General features: G+C 34.2%; 1 protein-coding gene across 2 annotated transcripts in view; it reads right to left on the bottom strand.

Moving 5' to 3' along the window:
- Nucleotides 1-21,100, bottom strand: part of Ythdc1 (YTH domain containing 1) — a 46,677-nt gene that overhangs the window by 2,001 nt on the left and 23,576 nt on the right. The window contains exons 15-19 of one of the 2 annotated variants that reach the window (XM_089234365.1): nucleotides 12,103-12,173; nucleotides 7,587-7,617; nucleotides 3,616-3,664; nucleotides 1,333-1,419; nucleotides 1,099-1,191 (exon numbers count right to left, since the gene is read on the bottom strand). In XM_089234365.1, the coding sequence (XP_089090491.1) occupies nucleotides 1,099-1,191; nucleotides 1,333-1,419; nucleotides 3,616-3,664; nucleotides 7,587-7,617; nucleotides 12,103-12,173 (331 nt within the window). The remainder of the gene's footprint in view (nucleotides 1-1,098; nucleotides 1,192-1,332; nucleotides 1,420-3,615; nucleotides 3,665-7,586; nucleotides 7,618-12,102; nucleotides 12,174-21,100) is intronic. The other variant, XM_089234366.1, reaches the window with a different exon arrangement.

The raw sequence follows: 21,100 nt of genomic DNA on the forward strand, positions 1-21,100 counted from the left end.
GCTTACAGTACAAAACAGTGTATAGAATAAGGTACAAAATAAACTAAGCTGCATTTTATCTTTGAAAATAATTGTGGCTGGTAATCAAACAAGTTAGTTTTTTTGTTATTTCTCATGGGGAACTTTGATTAAATAAACTAGTGTTTTGGATTATGAGCAAGTTCAAAAAAATATCTCGTGCATGTAAATCGAAGTTCCACTGTGCAGTGAAACCTGTCTAAGAATGTTGTTCAAAGCCACGGACACTGTATGAGACAGAAACCTGTCTTAAACACAACAAATATATAGTCTTGTGAATAATTAATGATTTTTTAATAATAGGAAGCTTTGTTAAGACAGAAACTGTCGAACATGGAAACTGAAGCAATATTTGGTCTATTTGTAGATAAAAAAAAACCTGCTAAAACGGAAAAGATTTTTGGCCAAGTGCATGGTTTTGTCCTTTGGACAGGAGGAAAGTTAAGTTGTTCTGATCTCCATCTTTTGTTAAGCGAACTCTTTCACTTCTCGGAGAAACGATAAATGTTTATTATTTATCAGAACTGGTTCTGGGGGTCGGGCTTGAGTGGAAGTGGATTTACTATTTAAAATTTAGTAAAAGCTTGTTTAGCATTTCATTTAAAATGAAAATGGTGACTTTTGTTAGAAAACACTCCAATTTCTTGGAAAAAGCTTGAAAAGTGATTTTTTAAACTACGAGTTTTTTCTCAACTCACAGAGACTGAAGTGTAATGAATGAATAATTATACCGTTGTAGTCTGTTGTTCTCTGCAGCGAGACTTTTTAACGGGGAAATCGGCTCACATTCACATCTTGAAGTGGTTAATGTAGGTTTTTTTGTTTTTTTTTAAACCGAGCACAACTCGGATGTAACGCCATGGGCAATTTACTACCTAGTGAGTTGTGCCAGAAGTGTAAGTATGTGAACCTAACAGTCTGAGTGTGTATCTAGTGTTGTGTATGATTATTCAGTGCTGCCATCTATATCTCAGAAGTGAAGTGTAATGACTGAATATTTGTACTGTTTGTAGGTCTTCTGTTGCTCTCTGTGGGTTTAATGTAGGTTGAGCAATAAAACAATCAAACTCATTTACTTACGCTCCTCTTATCTAGTGGTCGAGGCCTTGGTGATGGATAGTCCTGATGCATTGGCCTATCATAGTAAGCTTGAGGCTCCATCATGAATGGTGGCTTTAAAAGAAAAACCACAGCTTAAAAACTTGCAATGAAAAGTTAAAATACACGTTAATAAATAAGAAATTAAATTAAAAAATTAATATAAAACAGAAGGTTGAGATCAGCATTCAAGTCAAAATGAAATAATGAACTTACAAAAAACGAACTTACTGGAGGCCCGAATGGCATTGGTGGCATGGGTGGGCGCTGATGATGGAAGTCCCTCATGTAATCTCCGTAGCTCTAAAAACACACAATAGTAAATACCCTGCACATACACAAATGAATGAAACATACACAAAGACATGCGCACACACCAATACTTTTAAAACATGCATAACATGAAGTTAGTATGCAACTAGTAGACAAGAAAATCTCGAAGCAATCAACTGTTATGAGCGAGGGGGGAAAAAGTTGAATCTACAAAAGAATTAGTGATGCATCTGAGAAGTCAATACAGAGCAAATGCTCAAGGGGTGTCCAGATGTTCCACGTATATGGGATTCAATGTATGTTTAAGAGAGAGTGGGGGTTGCATACGATGGATTGTATATTCATGAATCATCAGGGGTTTATCCCCCCCCCCACTCACAATTTCTATTCATTTGCCCCCAAAATCTTGAAGCCTGTGCTATGCCGCTGTGGTGGTCGAGTGGTCATAGTGATGGACTCACACCATGCAAGGACCAGGGTTCAAACCCCACCGTCACCACAGTGGTGATTTTCTGTAGTTGCCAACTTCGAGGTTGGAATGTGAGCCAATCTCCCAGTTAAAGAATCTCACCACGGAGAGCAACACGTCTACAATGGTACAACAATTCAATCATAGACAAACTGATAGCAAACACTATAACAAGCATTACACAGAAACAAACTTCACACATTAGGTTCACAACACATACACATTTTCGATCACCTGCTTCTATCTCTTCATTGAGACAGAGCGACAGGCCATGATCTGGTTAGGAGCAGCAGCCTACGAATGCTGTTATACAAACAAATGGAAAATAACTGATAGGTACACAGAATCAAATGGATTTTTCAGAGATTCAAAATGGAAGAATATATCATACACACTACCATATGCAAGAGGGGAAGTTGAGCCAAGACTCCAGTGCTTTATTTGCAGTAAAAATTGAAATACCCCTACTCGAGGAAAACCCTCCATATGCCTGTGCATAATGTGAAATAATGCTCAGCCACTTACAATGTTTGTCATTTTGTCTCATCCAGGATGTACGGAATACACCACAGGGGAGTTTAACCATTTTTCCCCCATTCCATTATTACCAAAATTAAAAGCATATGTCATAGCTTCCAGCTTTGGAGAAATTGAATTAAGGGAGATCTTTGCCTCGACCCAAGTTTCGTACAACACACACACAGCACACTGATAAATATAAAAAAGATTTTCACCCTTAGGGAAAACATGATGTCGCCAAATGGAGCAAAATCGACAACTATTGCCACAAACTTGGGGTTATATTACTGCACTCAAATTAAGCTAACACACCACAAAAACCCACCTGGCCCAAAAAATGGGTCAGATAGATTTGCAAGACTGAAACACAACTCATCTTGATTCGAAGCTCAAGAGGGTGAACCAACATTGCCTGCTTGACAAATTTTGTCTTTCCTCGTCAAAATGAAACATTTCTTCTTGGTTTAGCGTGATAGTAACAATTTATTTTATGTAAGAAACATAATTTTCTAGGGGGGGGGGGGAAGAAAAACACAGGCAACAGAATTTTTTGGGATAAATTTTTTTGGGAATAATTTTTTTCTACAAAAGTGTGTGTAGTGTTTTTTTCTACAAAATTTTTCTAATGGCGCTGAAATTCAGGAGTACCAGAAAATCCAGGTGACTTGGCAGCCACATTATATAGTCATCGCTTGCTATAACAAACATGTGTTATAACACCCATTGCATTATATGAACGGCAGGATAAGCCCTTAATGTTCCAATGAATAATCCTTTCCATTCAACAGCAATCTGACTAAACAATGGTGGCATCATAACGAGTGTTGACTGTATTTAGTTTTTACTTTACCATAACAATTTAAATTTCTATCAACCAATGTGTCATAGAATTCATATTTGATACGAGGTGAGAACAGTCTTAATTATCACATTAAGCATAAACTATCTTGATTTTCCCCCCTTGCAATAATTATTTTAAAAAATAAAGTTAAAAGAGTCCACCATGCTTTCAACCTTTTTTGGAAAAAAGTTATTACACATTTATTATGTTAAATTTTCATTCAAGTATTATTTTTTCATCTATCTCTTTTCTTTCTGAAAAGTTATACAAGCATCTCGGCCAAAATTCAGTCTGCAAACGCACACAGATATAAGCTTTAATTAAGTCAAAAATGTGAGTAATATTTCCAAAATGAAACTATATAAGAACTGAAACATTGAATTTCTGGTGGACTCACTCCATTCATAACACTGTTTCTTCTCATCCCAAAACGATCACTTGGAGATCTGTAATGTAAAAAAAAATTAATGTTTGTAAAAGTATTGTGCAAGTGAGATGTATAACAGCAGATTATGTTGTTATGCGTTGCTACATTATTCAAGATACAACTAAGGTTGGCAAGTTTTTGCCGTAGTGAAAAAAAACATTCACCAGTGGCAAGAATTGACAAAATTTGAACCATAGTCTGCGCTGCTTAATGTGATCACATCAGGACTCAGGGTCTCTGATAATAATAACCAAATAACTATATCCAAAAAAGTCTGGTTCGTAAGGTGTGACCATAAATCCCATTATCATACAGGACAAATGGTAAACAGGTTCTGGTAAAACAGGACAACTGTTTTTCTTTCTCACATAATAGGTTGCAAAATGTCCAATCATTAAATTTTTTTTATTCATTCTAAAAGGAACTTACTTTTTCTCTTTGAGCTAAACCCTTTCGAATGTGTATCACAAATTCCCATATTTTTAAAATGTACAATGTGTTTAATAGATTTTATACCAGAGACAGTCGCTCTCGAAAAAGATTTTACTCTGGTCAACTGAAAAAAATTGATCATGAACTTAAGGGGGGGGGGGGGGGGACATTTTTTTTTATGAAATACATTTCCCTTCACTATAGGAAGGCCATTGCAAAAGCAGCTCCGCACATATATTGAACACAGAGTTCTACTATGGACATACATTTTACTATGGACTAATTACAGCATTAAGTATGGAAATGTTTGTCAACAAGGGAGGGACACCTTCTAGCTTCCCACATAGTCTTGAAGCCTGATAATAATTTCTCCCCCCCCCCCCTCCCCCCATGAGTTCAGTTAAACTTTAGCTTCAAAATGCATAAAGAAACTTTTTATGGAAAAAAAAATTTGATAGCATTATCTGAAATCATGATAACAAAAAACTACATTTTTCCCCCATGTTATGGTATTGGTCCATTCTTTGTTCCTTGCAATAGTGATAGCAATACTCAAATGATCACATTGTCCGTAATTCTAATAAGCTGTGTTGACTTTTACTACTACTTAATCGTACATGCACCCCGTACATATTCTTCTCCTGAACTTCTAATGAATCTGTGCATACCGAAATATGTGTGTGCACATGTTGTGAATTTAACGTGAAGTTTGTTTCTGTGTAATGCTTGTTATGTGTAGTGTTGCCATCAATTTTTCTAACTATGAGTGAAGTGTAATGATTGAATAATTGTACCATTGTAGGCCTGTTGCTCTCTGCGGAGAGACTTTTTAATGGGAGGATCGGCTTGCATAGCGGTGTTGACTATATCACTTTTATGAAACAAGTTCGGAGAACCTTAACTTACTTCATGAAGGTGGAATATTATTAAAACTAGATTTTCAGTTTCACTGTTTTCCCTTTCAATTAGACAAAAAGGATTGCAATAAATATGAATAAACACTATTTCTACCAATCAGATTGCCTGTAAACAAGTTTTTAATAAAGCACATGTCTTGAGGAAACCCAATGATTTGAATGACAACACATGAGTGCAATGAATAGTTTTTTTCTATCTATCATTTACCAGAACATCCCCTTGGTCAAACACAGAGGAAATCAAAAACCCAGACCCTATGTCAGAGATGCTTATAGTTTTGTTTTATTCTAAAATACATCCTCTGTGTGTGTGTGGACCACCTTTTAAAAACCACTAATACAGGCGATAGAAAAATATTGTAGTTTTTGGAGTGGTATCACAGAGGCAGGGTCATAACTAGATGCTTTGTCTGCTGGGGTAAGCACACATTTTAGCCCTTGGGAAATGGAAAAAACGGGGTTGAAACTATCTTCAAGAATTTTCACCAATTCCTGCTCTCCCCTTTTTCTCTTTAAGAAGGAAAAAGTCATCAAGCAGGTGCTAGAACTCCCAATGCTATCACAACATTGCACATGTCAACAAGGCTATAGGCACCCCTTGAAATGTTGAAACAAGGTTTAAAGGGTGAAATTTGTGTCCCCTCTAGTCTAGCACCTACACCAGCTTACCATTCCCCCCCATCCCTAATTGCCGCCCTGCACAAGTGGTGTAAAAATTTCTGCTCATTTCATTAGTTATAAAATATATCTCTCATTATGGAAAATATAATCTCTCAGACTGTTTAGCTTGATGAGTACTGAAAGAACTCAAGCTAAACAGTCTGAAGGAACACATGTTCTGAAAACAAAGGCTACCTTTTTTTCTTTCAACACATTTTCTATTTTGGCTGAACCTTTCATTTCATATGAAGAGATTCAGAAAGAGAAGCATAGGTACGTCTGAAAAAAAAAAGATTTCAGGGTGGGCATGAGTTAACCGGGCCCTAGTGACAAAAATTCTGATGATGGTTGGTGCAAAAATTCAGCTCATGATGCAGATATTTTATGTTAGTGCTGCATTCATATTATCAAAAATGTTTGTTACCTGAATCTGTATTTGTCAGCCAAAGCAGAAAAATCATGAAAAAATCTTCATTAGAAGGAAAATTCGTAAGCCAAAGCATTCGTTAGCCGAGGTATCACTGCTCACAGAATCAATTTTTTTCCAACACTTGTTATAATTTTACACTTAATTAAGAAAATGTCAACCATTATTTAATCTCAAGTATTAATGCATCATAAAATTTAGGATTTTTCCACTCTGGATGTTCTTTGCCCCTGTCAGTAGTTCAATCAATACATTTCTTGTCTAGGTACATCCTTCATTTAACGAATTTGTGTAATTCATGCTCCCTTCCACATCATTGCGGTAGGATTCTATTTTCAGCTTCATGTTTTACTTATCCTAGAAATTCATCGACATAACCTCTTGCACAGAAAGGGATACACCACATAATAAAATATGATCAGTAAATTGTTAATTTATGCAAAAAATTCCAATTAATATAATTTTTTGAAATTAGTTTGCTGTGCTAAGATTTACACAGATATTCAGCCGAACCGAATGTTCGGCAGAATACCAAATAGCAGCTGAATATTCGTCCCACCTCTAGTGGATATAATTATAAATTTTGAAATCTTGTTTGGAATTGTCTACAGACCCTAACGTTACAGCATAGCACAAAACAAACATAACTCTGACAACATAAATGTTACGACCACACATACACACACCATGTTCCTATATGAACTGATTCATTAGAAATTCCAGAGAGGAGTTTTACAAGGTGCACGTAGGATTAAGTAGTAGTCCCCTAATGATAAGTAGTAGTCCCCTAATGATAAACCACCTCAGTGTATTCTATTATGACACCTCCATTCCACTAAGGCAAGGAAGCAGAAGACAAGTTTCAGACCTACTGGCTTTGCACATCTTTCATCTCTTTTCTCGCACACACAGAAAAACAAAACTTCATACATGAGAGACAAGTGGGAACCACGGCTATATAGTAGCAGGTGTAGTAATAGCTGATCAAATTTCAAGTTTTTTCCCTTGACATATCTGACTCTAGATTAAATGATGCTGCAATAATGGCTATTAAGATGACCATCAGCATTTCAAAATTTTCAATTTCAAAAACATTTCCAGAAGCACTAGAAAATCTTTGAGGAGGAGGAGAGTTTTAAAATGCTTATTTAACACGTACAATTCATATTTTGTTCCGAGACTAGCACTGTAAAAGTGCTTTCCAGAAAACTAGGAAAAAGATGGCGAATGTGAAATCCACAAATACAGAGGGCAGACTGCACTTAAAAATATTGATTTAACAATTATTTTTGTGACATTTAAAGGCAAATTCAAAGCACCGAACAACACCTAATTGAGGTGCCACAAATTTCAATAACTTGTTTATTTCCCCTTTTAAATCATTTCATGCAAGAAGGTATCTAATGATGCAAAGATTTTTCATGAACGGTAAGAAATTCATTCGTAATACAAAGAGTGAAAGAAGAAACTATTGAACTTCTATATATTCTGAAGGAATAGCTCACCTTTCTCGTCCTGACATACTTTTATAGTAACCTAGAATAAAAATGGAAAAAAACTGATAATTTTTGCATTATGAAAAAGGTTAGCAATAAGATTTTTAAAGTCATAATTGACAAATGCAAGCTATTAGAAACTATGAAAGACATTGTTCAGAGAAAAAGAAGTTACACTGAAAAAAACTATATCTTTATGTTTGAGTGTATGTTTCTTTTTTTAGGTTATTTATTCCTCCCAAAAGACAGTAAAACCTCCTCTAACGGCCACCTCAAAACAACGACCAAACTTTTTTGTTGGAACCGAACATGTGTCATAGATTTAACATTACGGATAACCTCCAAACAATGATTTCTGAACAATGGGCACTTTAGAAATTGAGTTAGGAAAACAATAAGCACGAGAAAAGCAGGCCCGTCATTTGAAAATACACTAAAAATGATATATATATGTGTATATACACAAATATATATATACATAGAGTACATGTTCCCTGTCCCCCCCCCCCTCCCAGAAAAAGTTGAAACGACGTCCCTGGAGAAAAGTAATTTTCAAGCTGATTTTCAAGGGAGTTTTTTTTTTTTTAGCTTTGTGGAGGAAAAATTATGTATGATTTCTTTTTCTGGGTATAAATGCTAGTTGGGTACATTGAAAACAGTGGAGAGGGAAAAAGGGCCACTTAAGTGATCTTCAAATGCATCGCAGGTCACTTAAGTGATCTGAGAATATGCCGCTTAGTTAGGGCCTGTACGGGGCAACTGCAGCTGGGTGGCTCTCAAGGGCTAAGGCAGCCAATTGGTGGACACAAACAATGTGCCGCTTAGTTCATTTTTACAAAATTAAGTTCGAGATCACGGGCAATATCAGATGACTCAGTGGGCTGAATTTGGCCCGCGCCTTATGGGTTGAGTATGTATGGTCTAGTTGATTGTGGGTGGGAATGAAGAACTATTTTGGGGTTAATAGTACACTGTCTGGTCCATGTCAGTTTTTCTCGCCAAGTTGTACTACAAGCTTAAATTTTAGGATGCCAAAACAGCGCTGTAGATCAATTAACAGGACTGCCACTAGATGCTTGGTCAGTCGGGGCAAACAAACCAAAATGCGTGCTTACCCCATGTAATGTTGGAGAATTTAAAGGGTAAAATTTGTACCCCCTACTGGTTCGACATCCAGGGTACCAGACCACCTGATCCCCTCTAGTTGCAGCCCTGTCAGTTAATCAGTTATTATATTAGTGTTAAAAATAAATCATATGTTTTAATAAAATCAATTACACAAATATAATTTTATAGCAATTAATTAGAGCGGATTTTACATGTTGTATAAATCACAAACTTCAGCTGCTATTTTTTTCTTTGAAAAAAAAACAGCCACTCCCAATAATGGCCATATTTTGACGGCCCGTTAGTGACAGTTGTTGGGAGGTTTTACTGTATTATTCTCTTCGTTAGGATGTGGATGTGAGTGCTTGGAGAGTCATGTTTTGTCTTGAGTAGCAGTGAGTCTGTCATTTCATTTTTTGTGTTAAGCAAATTTCTTTATTTAATTATCGACTCTCTCACTGTGCATTAAAATCCTATACAAGTATTAAAGATAGGCCTAGATAGTACCAGTGCATAAAAAAATATTAGTATGCTCAAAAAGTTCCAGAACCTTCTTATTGAAAAAGATTGAATACAAATGATAGCTGTTTATAGGGTGTTGTTACCTTCGAAGCAGATACTCAGTGCAACTTTGAATTTTTGCTGGTATTCACACAAAGCTATGAATTTAGACAAGATTTTTTTTGTTACATCCTTCAGTACCTCTGCGGCTTCTCATCACTCTTCAAAACTTGAGAATCATCCACAAAACACAAACAGATGCTTCCATAACTTACTCCCCCAGTTTTACCTCATACAACTTTAATTTTTTCTATGAGCTAATCAAGGGAAAAGCCTCTTGCTTAACAGGTGGTGCTCGTCAAGTTCCAAAGAATTGCAATGAGAAGAATTAAGATACTACTACTAGTATTCAATCGTACATGCACTTCTTACACATTCATCTGACAAATTTCAAGCAAATTAGTATGTGCAATAACATGTCGTGTGTGCATGGCCCCCTAAGGTATTTATGTTGTCAGAGTTGTGCTTGTTTCAAGTTCTTGCTGGTGCTGCTGCCTAACTTTTATATTTTGAAGTGAAAATGGCAAATGCTCGAAGGAGGAAGACACTGAAGAAAGTAACAAAAAAGAAAAAAACCACCAGACAATTTGCATTTATATCTCTGTATGAAGGATACAATTTTCTAAATTTAAGGAAGAGTTCAAAACTTTTTGAACACAATGCTAGTGCTATTGCAATTCATGCTAATCGAATCACATAACTGAACACAAAACAATCATACCAAGAACTGAAGAAGCACATCACAACTTCAGAGATTTATATTTTTCTTAGTTGAACCCTGGCTATACCTCATACCTGGCTAGTTGTTGCACAGCCACTCTCAGACTTACAAACCGAAATATTTGCCGTTCTTGGGTGAATCATACATTAAATTTAGGTAACAAAGTATAGCTCTCACGAATACTTGAAGTCTACATTTGTGTGACTGTTTTAAATCTTTATTTAAATGAGCTACCAAAATGAAGATTAAAAATCTATTTGTCCTGTTATAGATAAATGTGTTCAGTAACGGTTTACAATGCAGGAAAAAAACCCCCCCAAAGATTTTGCTAAAACCACTGCAGTGATTTTGGATTTGTTTTGAACCCTGATTAAACGGAACTCCAATAAATTCCTTAATTTAACTAATTTTTTTCAGAAATTATGGTGAAAATAAAGGTCAAACCCCCTATGTAATGAATAAAAAACTTTGACATAAATCTTTTTTAAACTATCCAAAAATTTTTTTCTTATTTTTCGTCACTCAAAACCACAATTGAAGATGTGACTTCCAAGAAATTGACCTGCGGCTCTTCTTTAGAGACAAAAAAAAGGGGGGGGGGGAGGAATAAGAATCTGTTCTTTTTTGAATAAATGAGAATAAAACCATTCAATATACACGCAGGAAGGTTTCAACAATCGGTGCGACACTAATACCATAAAACATTGTGCTGTCCTCACGTTTCGATTTCAGTAAAAAAAAAAGTTACTTTAAGTTTGTGCTCTGTCTTGAAGAGTAAAGACTGCCGAATCATCTGAAGAAAAAACATTTTCCGATTAGCAAAAATAATCACAATTTTGACAGAATTTTAAAAAAATGTTGGACGCAAACAAACTTCTATCAAGCAATTTTTTCATGCATCCTGTTTTTTTGTGTTTTTTTTTCAATTGTTGTAACAGCAACCCCCAAAGTAAGTAGCTTTTAAAATTTGCTGTTTCAAGTCTGTTTATGCTACTGATCAATTAGATCCAGATGTAACGAGTAAAATTGTGATTTCTTCCAATTCGTTAAATCAAAAAGTTCGACTGTATACACATTTTAGTTCTATTCATTAAAATTAACCAATTTTGGCTATATTTTTCCACTTATTAATAAAAAAAATCCTATTTCTCAAAAATTCTTCATCATTCAGAGAAACAGATCAGAAGATTGCATGTTCGCATCATGTTTGGGTCACCACTTGTTTGGAAGACTCCAATCGGTGTGTTATTCCCAAATTTTTTATAAATCAGAAGATATATTTTTGTATAACTGGTACTCTGTTGAACTGGGCTTGCTAAAATATGAACTGGATTGTTAAGAAAAATTGAAGGCCTATTCAAAATTCATGCAAACTTAACATTTATTATTTAGTTAAAACCATATAACAAATTATTCAATTAGAAACAAAAATTAACATTACTGAAGTGAAGTACCACTGCCAGCAATGGGACTGACTAGATAACAGATATTGCAGGTATGGCACAAAAAAAAAAAAAAAAAAAAAAACAATAGTGAGATCACAGCATGAGTATTTATATAAATTGAAAATACTGTTGCCATCAAAAAATAAACTTTTGTGAAAAAAAATATCGGTTCCGCATAAATAAGCACCACCACAATCAAAATTCATTTTTGTTCCCTTCAGTTTCAAGATAAGAGAGGCCAAACTTTATTCGGCAAAAAATGTTTTAAACAGGTCCATCTACCTCACTCCTAAATTGTAGCTATCATTATCGTATTACAAGCATATATATTCGAGAGATAAAAAAGCTAAATTTTTTACAAGAAAGCCACTAAAATACTAAATTTTGTAACAATTGTTTATGAATATGAATTTTTTCCAATACATTTTTCTCAACTCAAGCTAGCTATGCATCCTGTTTTAAATGAGACCATATTTCTATACAAGCTTAAATTAGAGACCATTCAGTTGGTCTGATTGGAATTGAGAAAGATTTGAGTAACACATGATGCTCGGAATCAATCTTGTTCATAAGTTTGGGAATGGCTGTACAACAACAATAGCTAGAGGGTTTTTGATAATGAAAAAAAAATTATGAATATATGAGCTTGACGCCCTGGGCAAAGTAGTCCCCTTGCACACATTTCACAAACCTTCTTGATAATCTTGGCGGCTTCTCTTTGTTCTTGGGCCGTCAAAATTATCTGGACGAGGCCTACGCCTTCTAAAATAAAACAAGCAAGGGAAAAAAAAGAATGAAAATCAACTATCGAATGATAGCATAAACTAGACCACTGCTTTCTGGATAAATACAATAAGCAACAAAGTGTACATTGCTCAGATACAAGGATTGTAAAATCAATGCAAATATTATAGAGGATTCAAGTAAATTCTAGAGATTATTGCCACATTCATAAAAATAAAACTACCATAAATACGCATGTATGAGTTTTCTGCTTAAAAAGATGTTATATATAAATAAATTTTTTTTGGGGGGGGGGGGGGGAGATTCTGTTTATACACGGCCAGTTTTTCAAGAGGGAATTTTTTTAAAAAGTACTAAGAAATCAACTGATTAGGGGCCGTTCAAGTATTACATCAGAAAATTTTCAGCCATTTTGACCCCCCCCCCACCAGCCAGCCAAATTTCGTCACTACTGCCCCCACCTCCAAACGCATACTGGTGCGATAAGAAATGTAAGCGGGAGGGGGCTCGTGTGCCTCTCCCCCAGACGAAAAAATATATTTTTTAAATGTAAAACATTTTTTAAAAAAATTAAAATTTTGAAGAAAAAAAAACCTTTATATGTTATTATAATTGATTTCTGTTAATTTCAAGACTATTTGAAGGGTACAAGAACCAGGGTTTAAGCCGGATAAAAAATCCCTTTCGCAAAAAAGCGAAAATTGGGGGAAAAGCTTTAGCAAAATGCTACAATACTATGTAATGATTGATGGTTGGATGTCTTACTCATTTCGTGCCTCCTGTTAGCATATTTTGCGAAAAATGCAACCATAGCTTAAACCCTGGTAAGAACTCAAAATTTATCTAAGAAATTCATTGAGACCCACCCTCCCTTTAAGCTATATATGGTAAACAATTGATCTGCAGACCAAATGTGGCCCTGAAGATTATCTGATGTGGCTTGCCCCCCCCCCCCCCCAAACCCAATTTTGTAAAAACGAAGTAAGTGGTACATTTACAGATCTCTTAAATGACCCATGGCACAATTTCAGATCACTGAAGTAGGCCCGTGGCACATTCAAAGATCACTGAAGTAGGCCCATGGCACATTCAAAGATCACTTAAGTAACCCACGCCACAGTTCCAGAACATTTAAATGATCTGGTACACATATAAAGATCCCTTGAGCGACATGCGGCACAACTTTAGAGCACTTAAGTGGCCCCCACCAGTGCAGTTCTACATCACTAAAGTTACCTGCGGAACATTCCCTGATTACCCTGATTCAGTGTCCATAGGCAGCCTAGAGGCATTCTTTGGTGGTTTAGTCTACAGCCCCATAGAATATGGGCCTAAAGATGTCTTCATTCTTTTCCTCACAAGTATACGATGGAAGAAAATGTCTTAAAATATTTTCAAAAGATTTTGAAACAAAAATCTGGCTTTTCGGAAAAATATGAAAGAAAAATTGCAAAAGCATCCAATGTTTGAAAAATCCAATTCAAAAACATCCAAAACATTCGATGTTCCAAAAAAAAAAAAAAAATTCAGGAGATATCAAAGAATTTTCAAGTAGATAAAAAGGGGAGAGGTGGAGACTTTCAAAATGTCTGCTTAGAAATATTCACATCACGATTCTGTCTTAGGCCGGGATTACACTATAAAAGTTTTGTAAAAGCTCTTTGATAAAACGTGAAAAATTCAACCAATAAGATCATCAGTTGCATTTGCTTGAATGCAACCGATAAATTTATTAGTTGCTTTTTTCAAGTTTTATAAAATAACTTTCATAAACCTTTTAAAGTGAAATCCCATCCTTAGATTAGTCACTTCTGAAATATAAAAGTTTATTGACTGAATATAGAGTAAAATATACTTGTAGGTATTGGGGGAACCACCAAAAATATTCAAGTGCTAGGGGTCTTCAAACGTCTTAATCCGGCCCTGAGTGAACACCGTACGTGGATAACATTAAAAATTTAAAAAAAAAAATATTTAAAATAATATTTCAAATATTTATATTTTTAAAATAATTTAAAAAGAAAAAAATTAAAATTTTTAAATTAAATTTAAAAGTTATTAAAGTATGTAGTCAATTAAATATTCATAATGAACAGGATGGCTTATAATTTTGGTTCTGTCAGTGGCCGTTGTTGGCAGATTTTATTGTATACAATTGTGAAGTATGGACAAAAGGCAGTTAAAGTTGCTATATCTCCATCTCAGAAAGAAGGAAACGGAGGGATAGACATATGTGGGTAAATCCTATTGATGAACAGGGACCTTCACATGGTGTTTTTAAGACTATTTATGGCAAATAATTAAAAAAATTCAGTGCGAAATCAATCTTTAAAAAATAGCCAAAGATGCGGACAAATTCGATCCGCATCGTGTGAATAGCCCCGAATTGTCAAAACTTCTATGTGCGGATGTGGAGCCCGCACTTAGGTTTTGACACATGCGGACGATGTCTGGACCCGCATGAACATTTCCTAGGTGCTGAGATATTTCGGCTCGTCTGAAAGGCTCAGTATATTCTAATTGTTAAAACTTCTTCCGGACCCGTGTCCGCATCTGCTCCGTGTGAAAGGCCTCTCAGTGATCTCTAAATATTCAGCAGATCCTTCAAGTAATCTGGAAATGTGTCTGGGCTGCTCAAAAAAAGCTCTAGAAATTTGTAGTGGGCCACTTGAGTGCTCTGGCTCATGTAACTTAAGTAATCCGGGAATGTGCCACAGACAGTTTAAATGTTTTGGAACTGTACCACAGGTCACTCAAGAGGGCTGTGAATGTGCCATGGGCAGGGTTGGTAAAAAAACCGGTTTTTTTTAAAAAAACCAAAAAACCGGGTTTTTTTGGTTTAAACCGGTTTTTTTGTTTTAAATAGTATTAACATTAAAAACAATGAAATTTCTGAAAAATCATTCAAACTTGTAATAATTAACTAAAATAAAATGTTTATTAATGCAATTAACACTATTCCCATGCTAATTAATCAATAAATATTTATTACATTTTAATAAAAACCATTTTGCCATTTAATTATTTTTTGCTTAACTCAATGGATTACTGTGTGTTTGAAAATTCTTTTAATGTTATTATTAATCATATAATATATAAAGGTTTTTCTTCAGTTACTTTCAGTATACTTAATTACAAAGCTATTTTGCAAAAAGTAATATAAATTAGGTGAATATAATGCATTTAATGAAGCATAAATAATGCAGATTAATTAACGATGATTTACAATATACAGGGTGATTATAACTAAGGTTCTGATTTCAAAATACTGTAAAAAAAGAGCGATTGTCAGAATGACTTGAAAATTGACATGAATATTCCTGAAAAAATTCAATTTTATTTGATAAAGGGGAAAAAATACTTAAAAATGTAAAATTAATGACATCATCCAACACGTGGGAAATTTGCTTGCAGAATGGAAACGATAGCCAGTCATGGGAAAATTATAACTTAATTATAGCATTGCACGAGTCCATAATTCACGGAAACATCACAAAAAAAATGAAGTAATTGAACAAATAACTACAACTTACTCAAAAAATTTTAAATATGTTGTCCACCGCGTGTTCTGGCTATGAGGTTGAAAGCACAAAAATTCTTGTTCAACAGCAGAATCGGAGTATGCCATGGTCATAATGTGGATGTGCTTGCAATTCAGCTTTATTAAACAAACGCGCCCCCTTTCCCCCGTTCATATTCCTGAGGAATGAGGAACTTCTAACATATAGGGAATGTGCTGGAGATTACAATTCACCAAAGTTTGCAATCTGACCACTGTTTATAACATTTTGAGGTACCCCCACAGCCAGAAGTTGCAAGGGTTAAGGTGCATCCTGTCAAAATGGGTCTTCAGCAGCTGCTTTGCTGGTATTGCAATGTGCATCTTGATAGAAGTTCTATCCACACACTGATGCTGTGGAAGTGCCGAAATGATGTGGTTGCACAAAATAGATTATACTGCTGGCCAAGTACAGCATCGTCTACTTGCACATTTTGCACTTTTTTCTTTTGCGAAAGAAACGTCCATTGCTTCAGGAGTATCCATGCAAATTTTCAGGTCATTCCGATCAGTACTTATTGTATAGTTTTGGAATCAAAACTTAAATTATAATCACCCTGTATATAGCTGATTATTTTTTATAAATCTGTTACTACTATACAGTAGAACCTTGATTAACTGGGCTTAACAGTGTGTGTGTGAAATTATAAAAAAACAACTATTGAATATATTAAGACTGGGAGATATACAGTAGGAGATGTGCTACTTCTTATGGGAATGAAAATGTATGTGAGGTAATGTAACAACTAGTACACTAGTCTTTGTCCTTCAAGGACAGCTGGTGTCTTTATTGGATTATAGGACCACTTGCCCCTAGCATGATGGTGTCACTACTGTAGCTTTCTTTGTGAACGGAAAAAGAAACCCTGTGAGATAATACACCACTACATTTAGATGTGTGATGCAATCCTTATTCATGAATTTGCTAAAGATAGAGCATCAGAATGTAGCCAAAGGTTAGAAAATGTTGTAAGAATGAGAAATTTTGGCTTTTATATATAACTTTAAATGACTAAGATACTTCATATGAAAAATATATATATATTCTGGCCACTTTTATGAGACTTTTTGAAAAAAACCACTTATAAAATCTTATGTCATTTAAAGATATACAGTCAGAATGTACCCCAAGGATATAAAATAATTTAAAAATGAAACATTTTGGCTAATAATGAACAAATATGATATTTTTCAGGGAAAAAAATTATATTTAGGCCACTTTTATCTGATTTTTTGAAAAAAACCAAAGTGGTTTTTTTAAAAAAACCAGTTGGTTAAAACCAAGGTTTAAACCAACGTGGTTTAAACCAAACAACCCTGGCCATGGGTATACTTGAGTGATCTGAAAATGTGCCACAGGTCACTTAAGATATCTATAAATGTGCTGCTTAGTTTATTTTAACAAAATTAGGTTTGAGATGGCTGGCCACATCAGATAAACCAGAAGGTCACATTTTTAGAGGGTGGCTGGCAATGAATTTCTTAGAGAAATTTTGAGTTCTTAGCCTTCAAATAGCATTAAAATTAACAGGAATTGATTGTAACATATAAATCTGTTTTTCTTCAGGAATTTTAATTTTTTTTAAATATTTCTGCATAAAGAAAAAGATTGTTAATGGAGTAAAGGGGGCTCGTGCCCCACCCCTCCCACATCACTGATCCCAATATGCGTGGGACAGAGCTGACGAAATTGTGCTGACCGGGTGGGGAGGTAAGAATTTTGCTGATGGGGGGGGGGGGGAAATCAGAAATGGATTAAAAATCTGCTGATATAATACTTGACCAGATGATAATGGAGACAAATTTCCAGATTTTTTGAACAAAAAAATGGGCTATTTAGTACAATTTTCCTGACCTGTACAATGATTTAGATGTAGCCTGAGCTAAAAATGGTGCACATATCAAAATGCAGTAGTTTTATGTGATGCAAATTGTCATAAACATTAATTAACTATTGCTTATATCACATTTATGTGTTGAGTTTTTCAGTATGCACCACAATATGTGAATGAATTTTTTTTCAATTAAAAAACCTCTAAGATAATTATTTTAATGCAAATCACAGCTTTTTATGCTAATTGGTTTTTTTCTTTTTAAAAATCAATTTTTAAAATGTGTAAAGGACTTTTCACCTACCCTTCTGTTTTCACCCTTAAATTGCATAAAATTTTTAAGAGGTTGGCTTATACACAAGTATTTAAGGTGAAAATGACTGTGGCTTCATTTATTAGTCATATAAATAAAAGTGGCACAAAATTAGAGACCACAGCCAGGGTTAGTCAATAAACAAATGATATTTATTTTCAAAATATCATATTTGATATTTTCAGTTAAAATATGTGTGCAAATAAATTTTCAATTGGAATTTATTTCATCTTTAAATAACTAAATTGATTTGTCCAAAAATCAAAATATTTCCTACAGCATTAGAATCTCATTTTTAGATTATATCCACTGGATCGGTATTAAGGAATTTAATGTAGAGCAGTGTTACCAAAGATGAACCAAACTCAAACAAGTACTCCGCCATTATAACTATACCACTTGCACATTTTCTTCAAATTTATGTCCATAAATTTGTTAGTTTTAAAAACAAGGTGTACGGAAAGAAACAAGCCAAAATGTGTCAATTTGGTGTTGAAAATGTGTGGTATGGTTATAACAGAAGAGTGCCTATGAACAGAAAGAAAAAGGTATAAAAAACCCACCATCGCGATCACACCACATTTTTTTATACTAATGGTGGGTGAAGCACGGGACAAACGTAAGTCATTCGGTTATGGTCAACATGCAACATATCACTGTTAATGTAATGGTTTCCCCACTGCACATAAAAAATTAAAAAAAATATAAAAATTATGTAGATGGAAGCAAATGTAAACTAAGAGGTTTCTAATTACCCATTAAATTAAGAGGGACACAATTAACTTAACCACTTGACAGTTCAAACTGAGCATCAAATTTTTTTGTTGTAGATATTATGCAGGAAAAGAACTTTTTTTGGCCAAAGCTTATTCAGTTAGAACAAAATGTTTTTGGTATTTCTTTGACTTCGTCTTAACCAGGTTTGACTTTAAATATGAAAATGATATTTTTGGAAATAATTACATTTTCAGCATAACTGCTTTATAAAAACGAAAACTAATTTCTGCCAGAATACATGAACATAGCCTTATGATAATGAACAGGAGCATAATGATTCTTATATTATGTGCTAACTTTATAAGAGAACCATATTTAAGTCAACTGCATCCAATTTAGTGAACTTAAGCCCTCTTAAAAACTTTCTCATAACTAGAATTGTTCATGAGTCTGTGGCTAATAAATCCAGATTCTCTTGTACAACATCAACAGAGGTTTATTCATAATAACTTAATTATGGACAGACTATAGTGGTTTGCATAGAGTGTCGATGTCCACAGGTGATGAAAAAATGATATCAGTATCTAACCAGATAGGCAAATAAAAGATATCCTTGTGAAAATTCAACAATGATATTAAAGAGCCATTTATTCAATTCTCAACATTCTCTGAATTTTTTGATGCTTGGTGGTCATAAATTTACGTAAATATATAGTAAATTACATTTGTAGTTACATTATGTAGTAAATTACTTTTTAATGTATTTTTCAAGTAAATTACACAAATTTGTATGAATGAGTAAATTTATGTAACTTATTTAAATACTGCAAAAGATTTGTTTCTAATTAAGTCACTAATTCAATGGTGATAGAGCACAGAGATGCAAATAACAATATGTTTTGGGATGGTTAAGAACTATTGCTAGAGAACTGTGGTTCATAACCAGGAGTGCAAAAAAAGTTATCTTGGATTGTAAGATGGAAAATTATCACACAAATGAGTTATTAATACTACATTTATTAACCACTTGAAGAAGGTGCAAGAATTTGAATTGAAGTTCACTAGGTCACATCCCAGAATTTGAATCTAGGTTTACAATGGATGCCGCGTGATAAAAAAGTTTAAAATGATAGCTACAGAAATTGTTATTGTGGCTTGCCTGCACAACAGTAAGAAGAATATTAATCTACACTTGTATAAATTTTTTAATTGTAATCAAGCTTTATGATCTCAACTTTAGGGGAACGCTAGCATTAATCCATAGCAGATTTGGTCAGTTTGTTCACAGATTCTAAAATCGCTATGTGTATGCTGGTGGGAGATGAGTTTTCCTTAATACAGTATTATCTGTATCTCCAAATTTCAATCAGCCAATGCAACACGTCGCATTGATAGGAACCTAGTAAATTGAAAAGCATTCTTAAATATAAAACTCTTTACTCACAAAAAATATTTACTTACCTCTCAACGAGCAAAAACGAAGAAGGTAACATAAAATGTACGGCTTAAGAGTTTATACTACACTTTGAACGAGCACTTTATACTTATATACTTCAACCAGATTTGTGAAGATCGTAGAATTCCATGCATATGTGACAAGACACAAATATCAAGGGGGAGAATTTTTTTTCCTCTCATGTTTACATCTCACAAGAAAGTCTTTATAATAAATGAAACTGATGGCATGTCAAAATTCATTGAAATTTTTGTCTGCTTTAATATATAATATATATGTGTGTATATATATATATATATTTTTTTTTTTTTTGCTGCAGCCAAAGTGGCAAACTGTCAGCTTCATATTAGTCTGACCTTTTTTTTCATTTTCTTACAAAAAGTAACATAAAAAGCTGTGCAGATCTTGCTTCATGGAGATCAAAACATAAAAGCACACATCTTGAGATGGAATGTTTCATAAGAACTTGACTATTTCTCTTATTATTTCCCCATCATCTTTGAAGCGAGATAAAATATTTCATTCACTTTATAACCAAAGGTCAGATTTTTCAATGAGATAAGATGAACGTTTTCTTTTTTTTAAATGAGCAGTAATGATGTCTGACGATTTTGTTTCCCGAAAACCAGAGAAATTCAAATAGAAGAATCCTGATCAACTTATAAAGAAAAACCAACACTCTGTGATTAAGCAGAACCATAGTTTGCTGAACACTGAACCTAACGAGCACTTCCCGAAAAAAAACAAAAACACATATTCAGCCAGCTTAGTCCATCCCACATTTGATGAAAATGCTAATTAAGCATTCTATTTACCAAAGCTATACCACTTATAATGTTCCACAATGAAAATAATACATTTTTTTTGTTGTAAAGTCCACGTACCATTAAGTGTCCAGGCATCACACACAAACTGCCTTAAAACTTACCAGTTCTTACACATATTTTTTTTTTAAAGAAGTCATAAAAGAAAAGAAAAAGTTCCAAGTGAAAAGCATAGAAAAAAACCAGAAAGTTTTTTTTTCTTAGAAGAGTTCATTTAGCAAATCGGAGAATTTTAGCTCCATTT

Source organism: Pholcus phalangioides, unplaced genomic scaffold (assembly GCF_987345545.1).
Source record: "Pholcus phalangioides strain wild (caught in Gottingen) unplaced genomic scaffold, Ppha-v1.0 ptg000008l_1, whole genome shotgun sequence".
Classification (NCBI taxonomy): Eukaryota; Metazoa; Arthropoda; class Arachnida; order Araneae; family Pholcidae; genus Pholcus; species Pholcus phalangioides.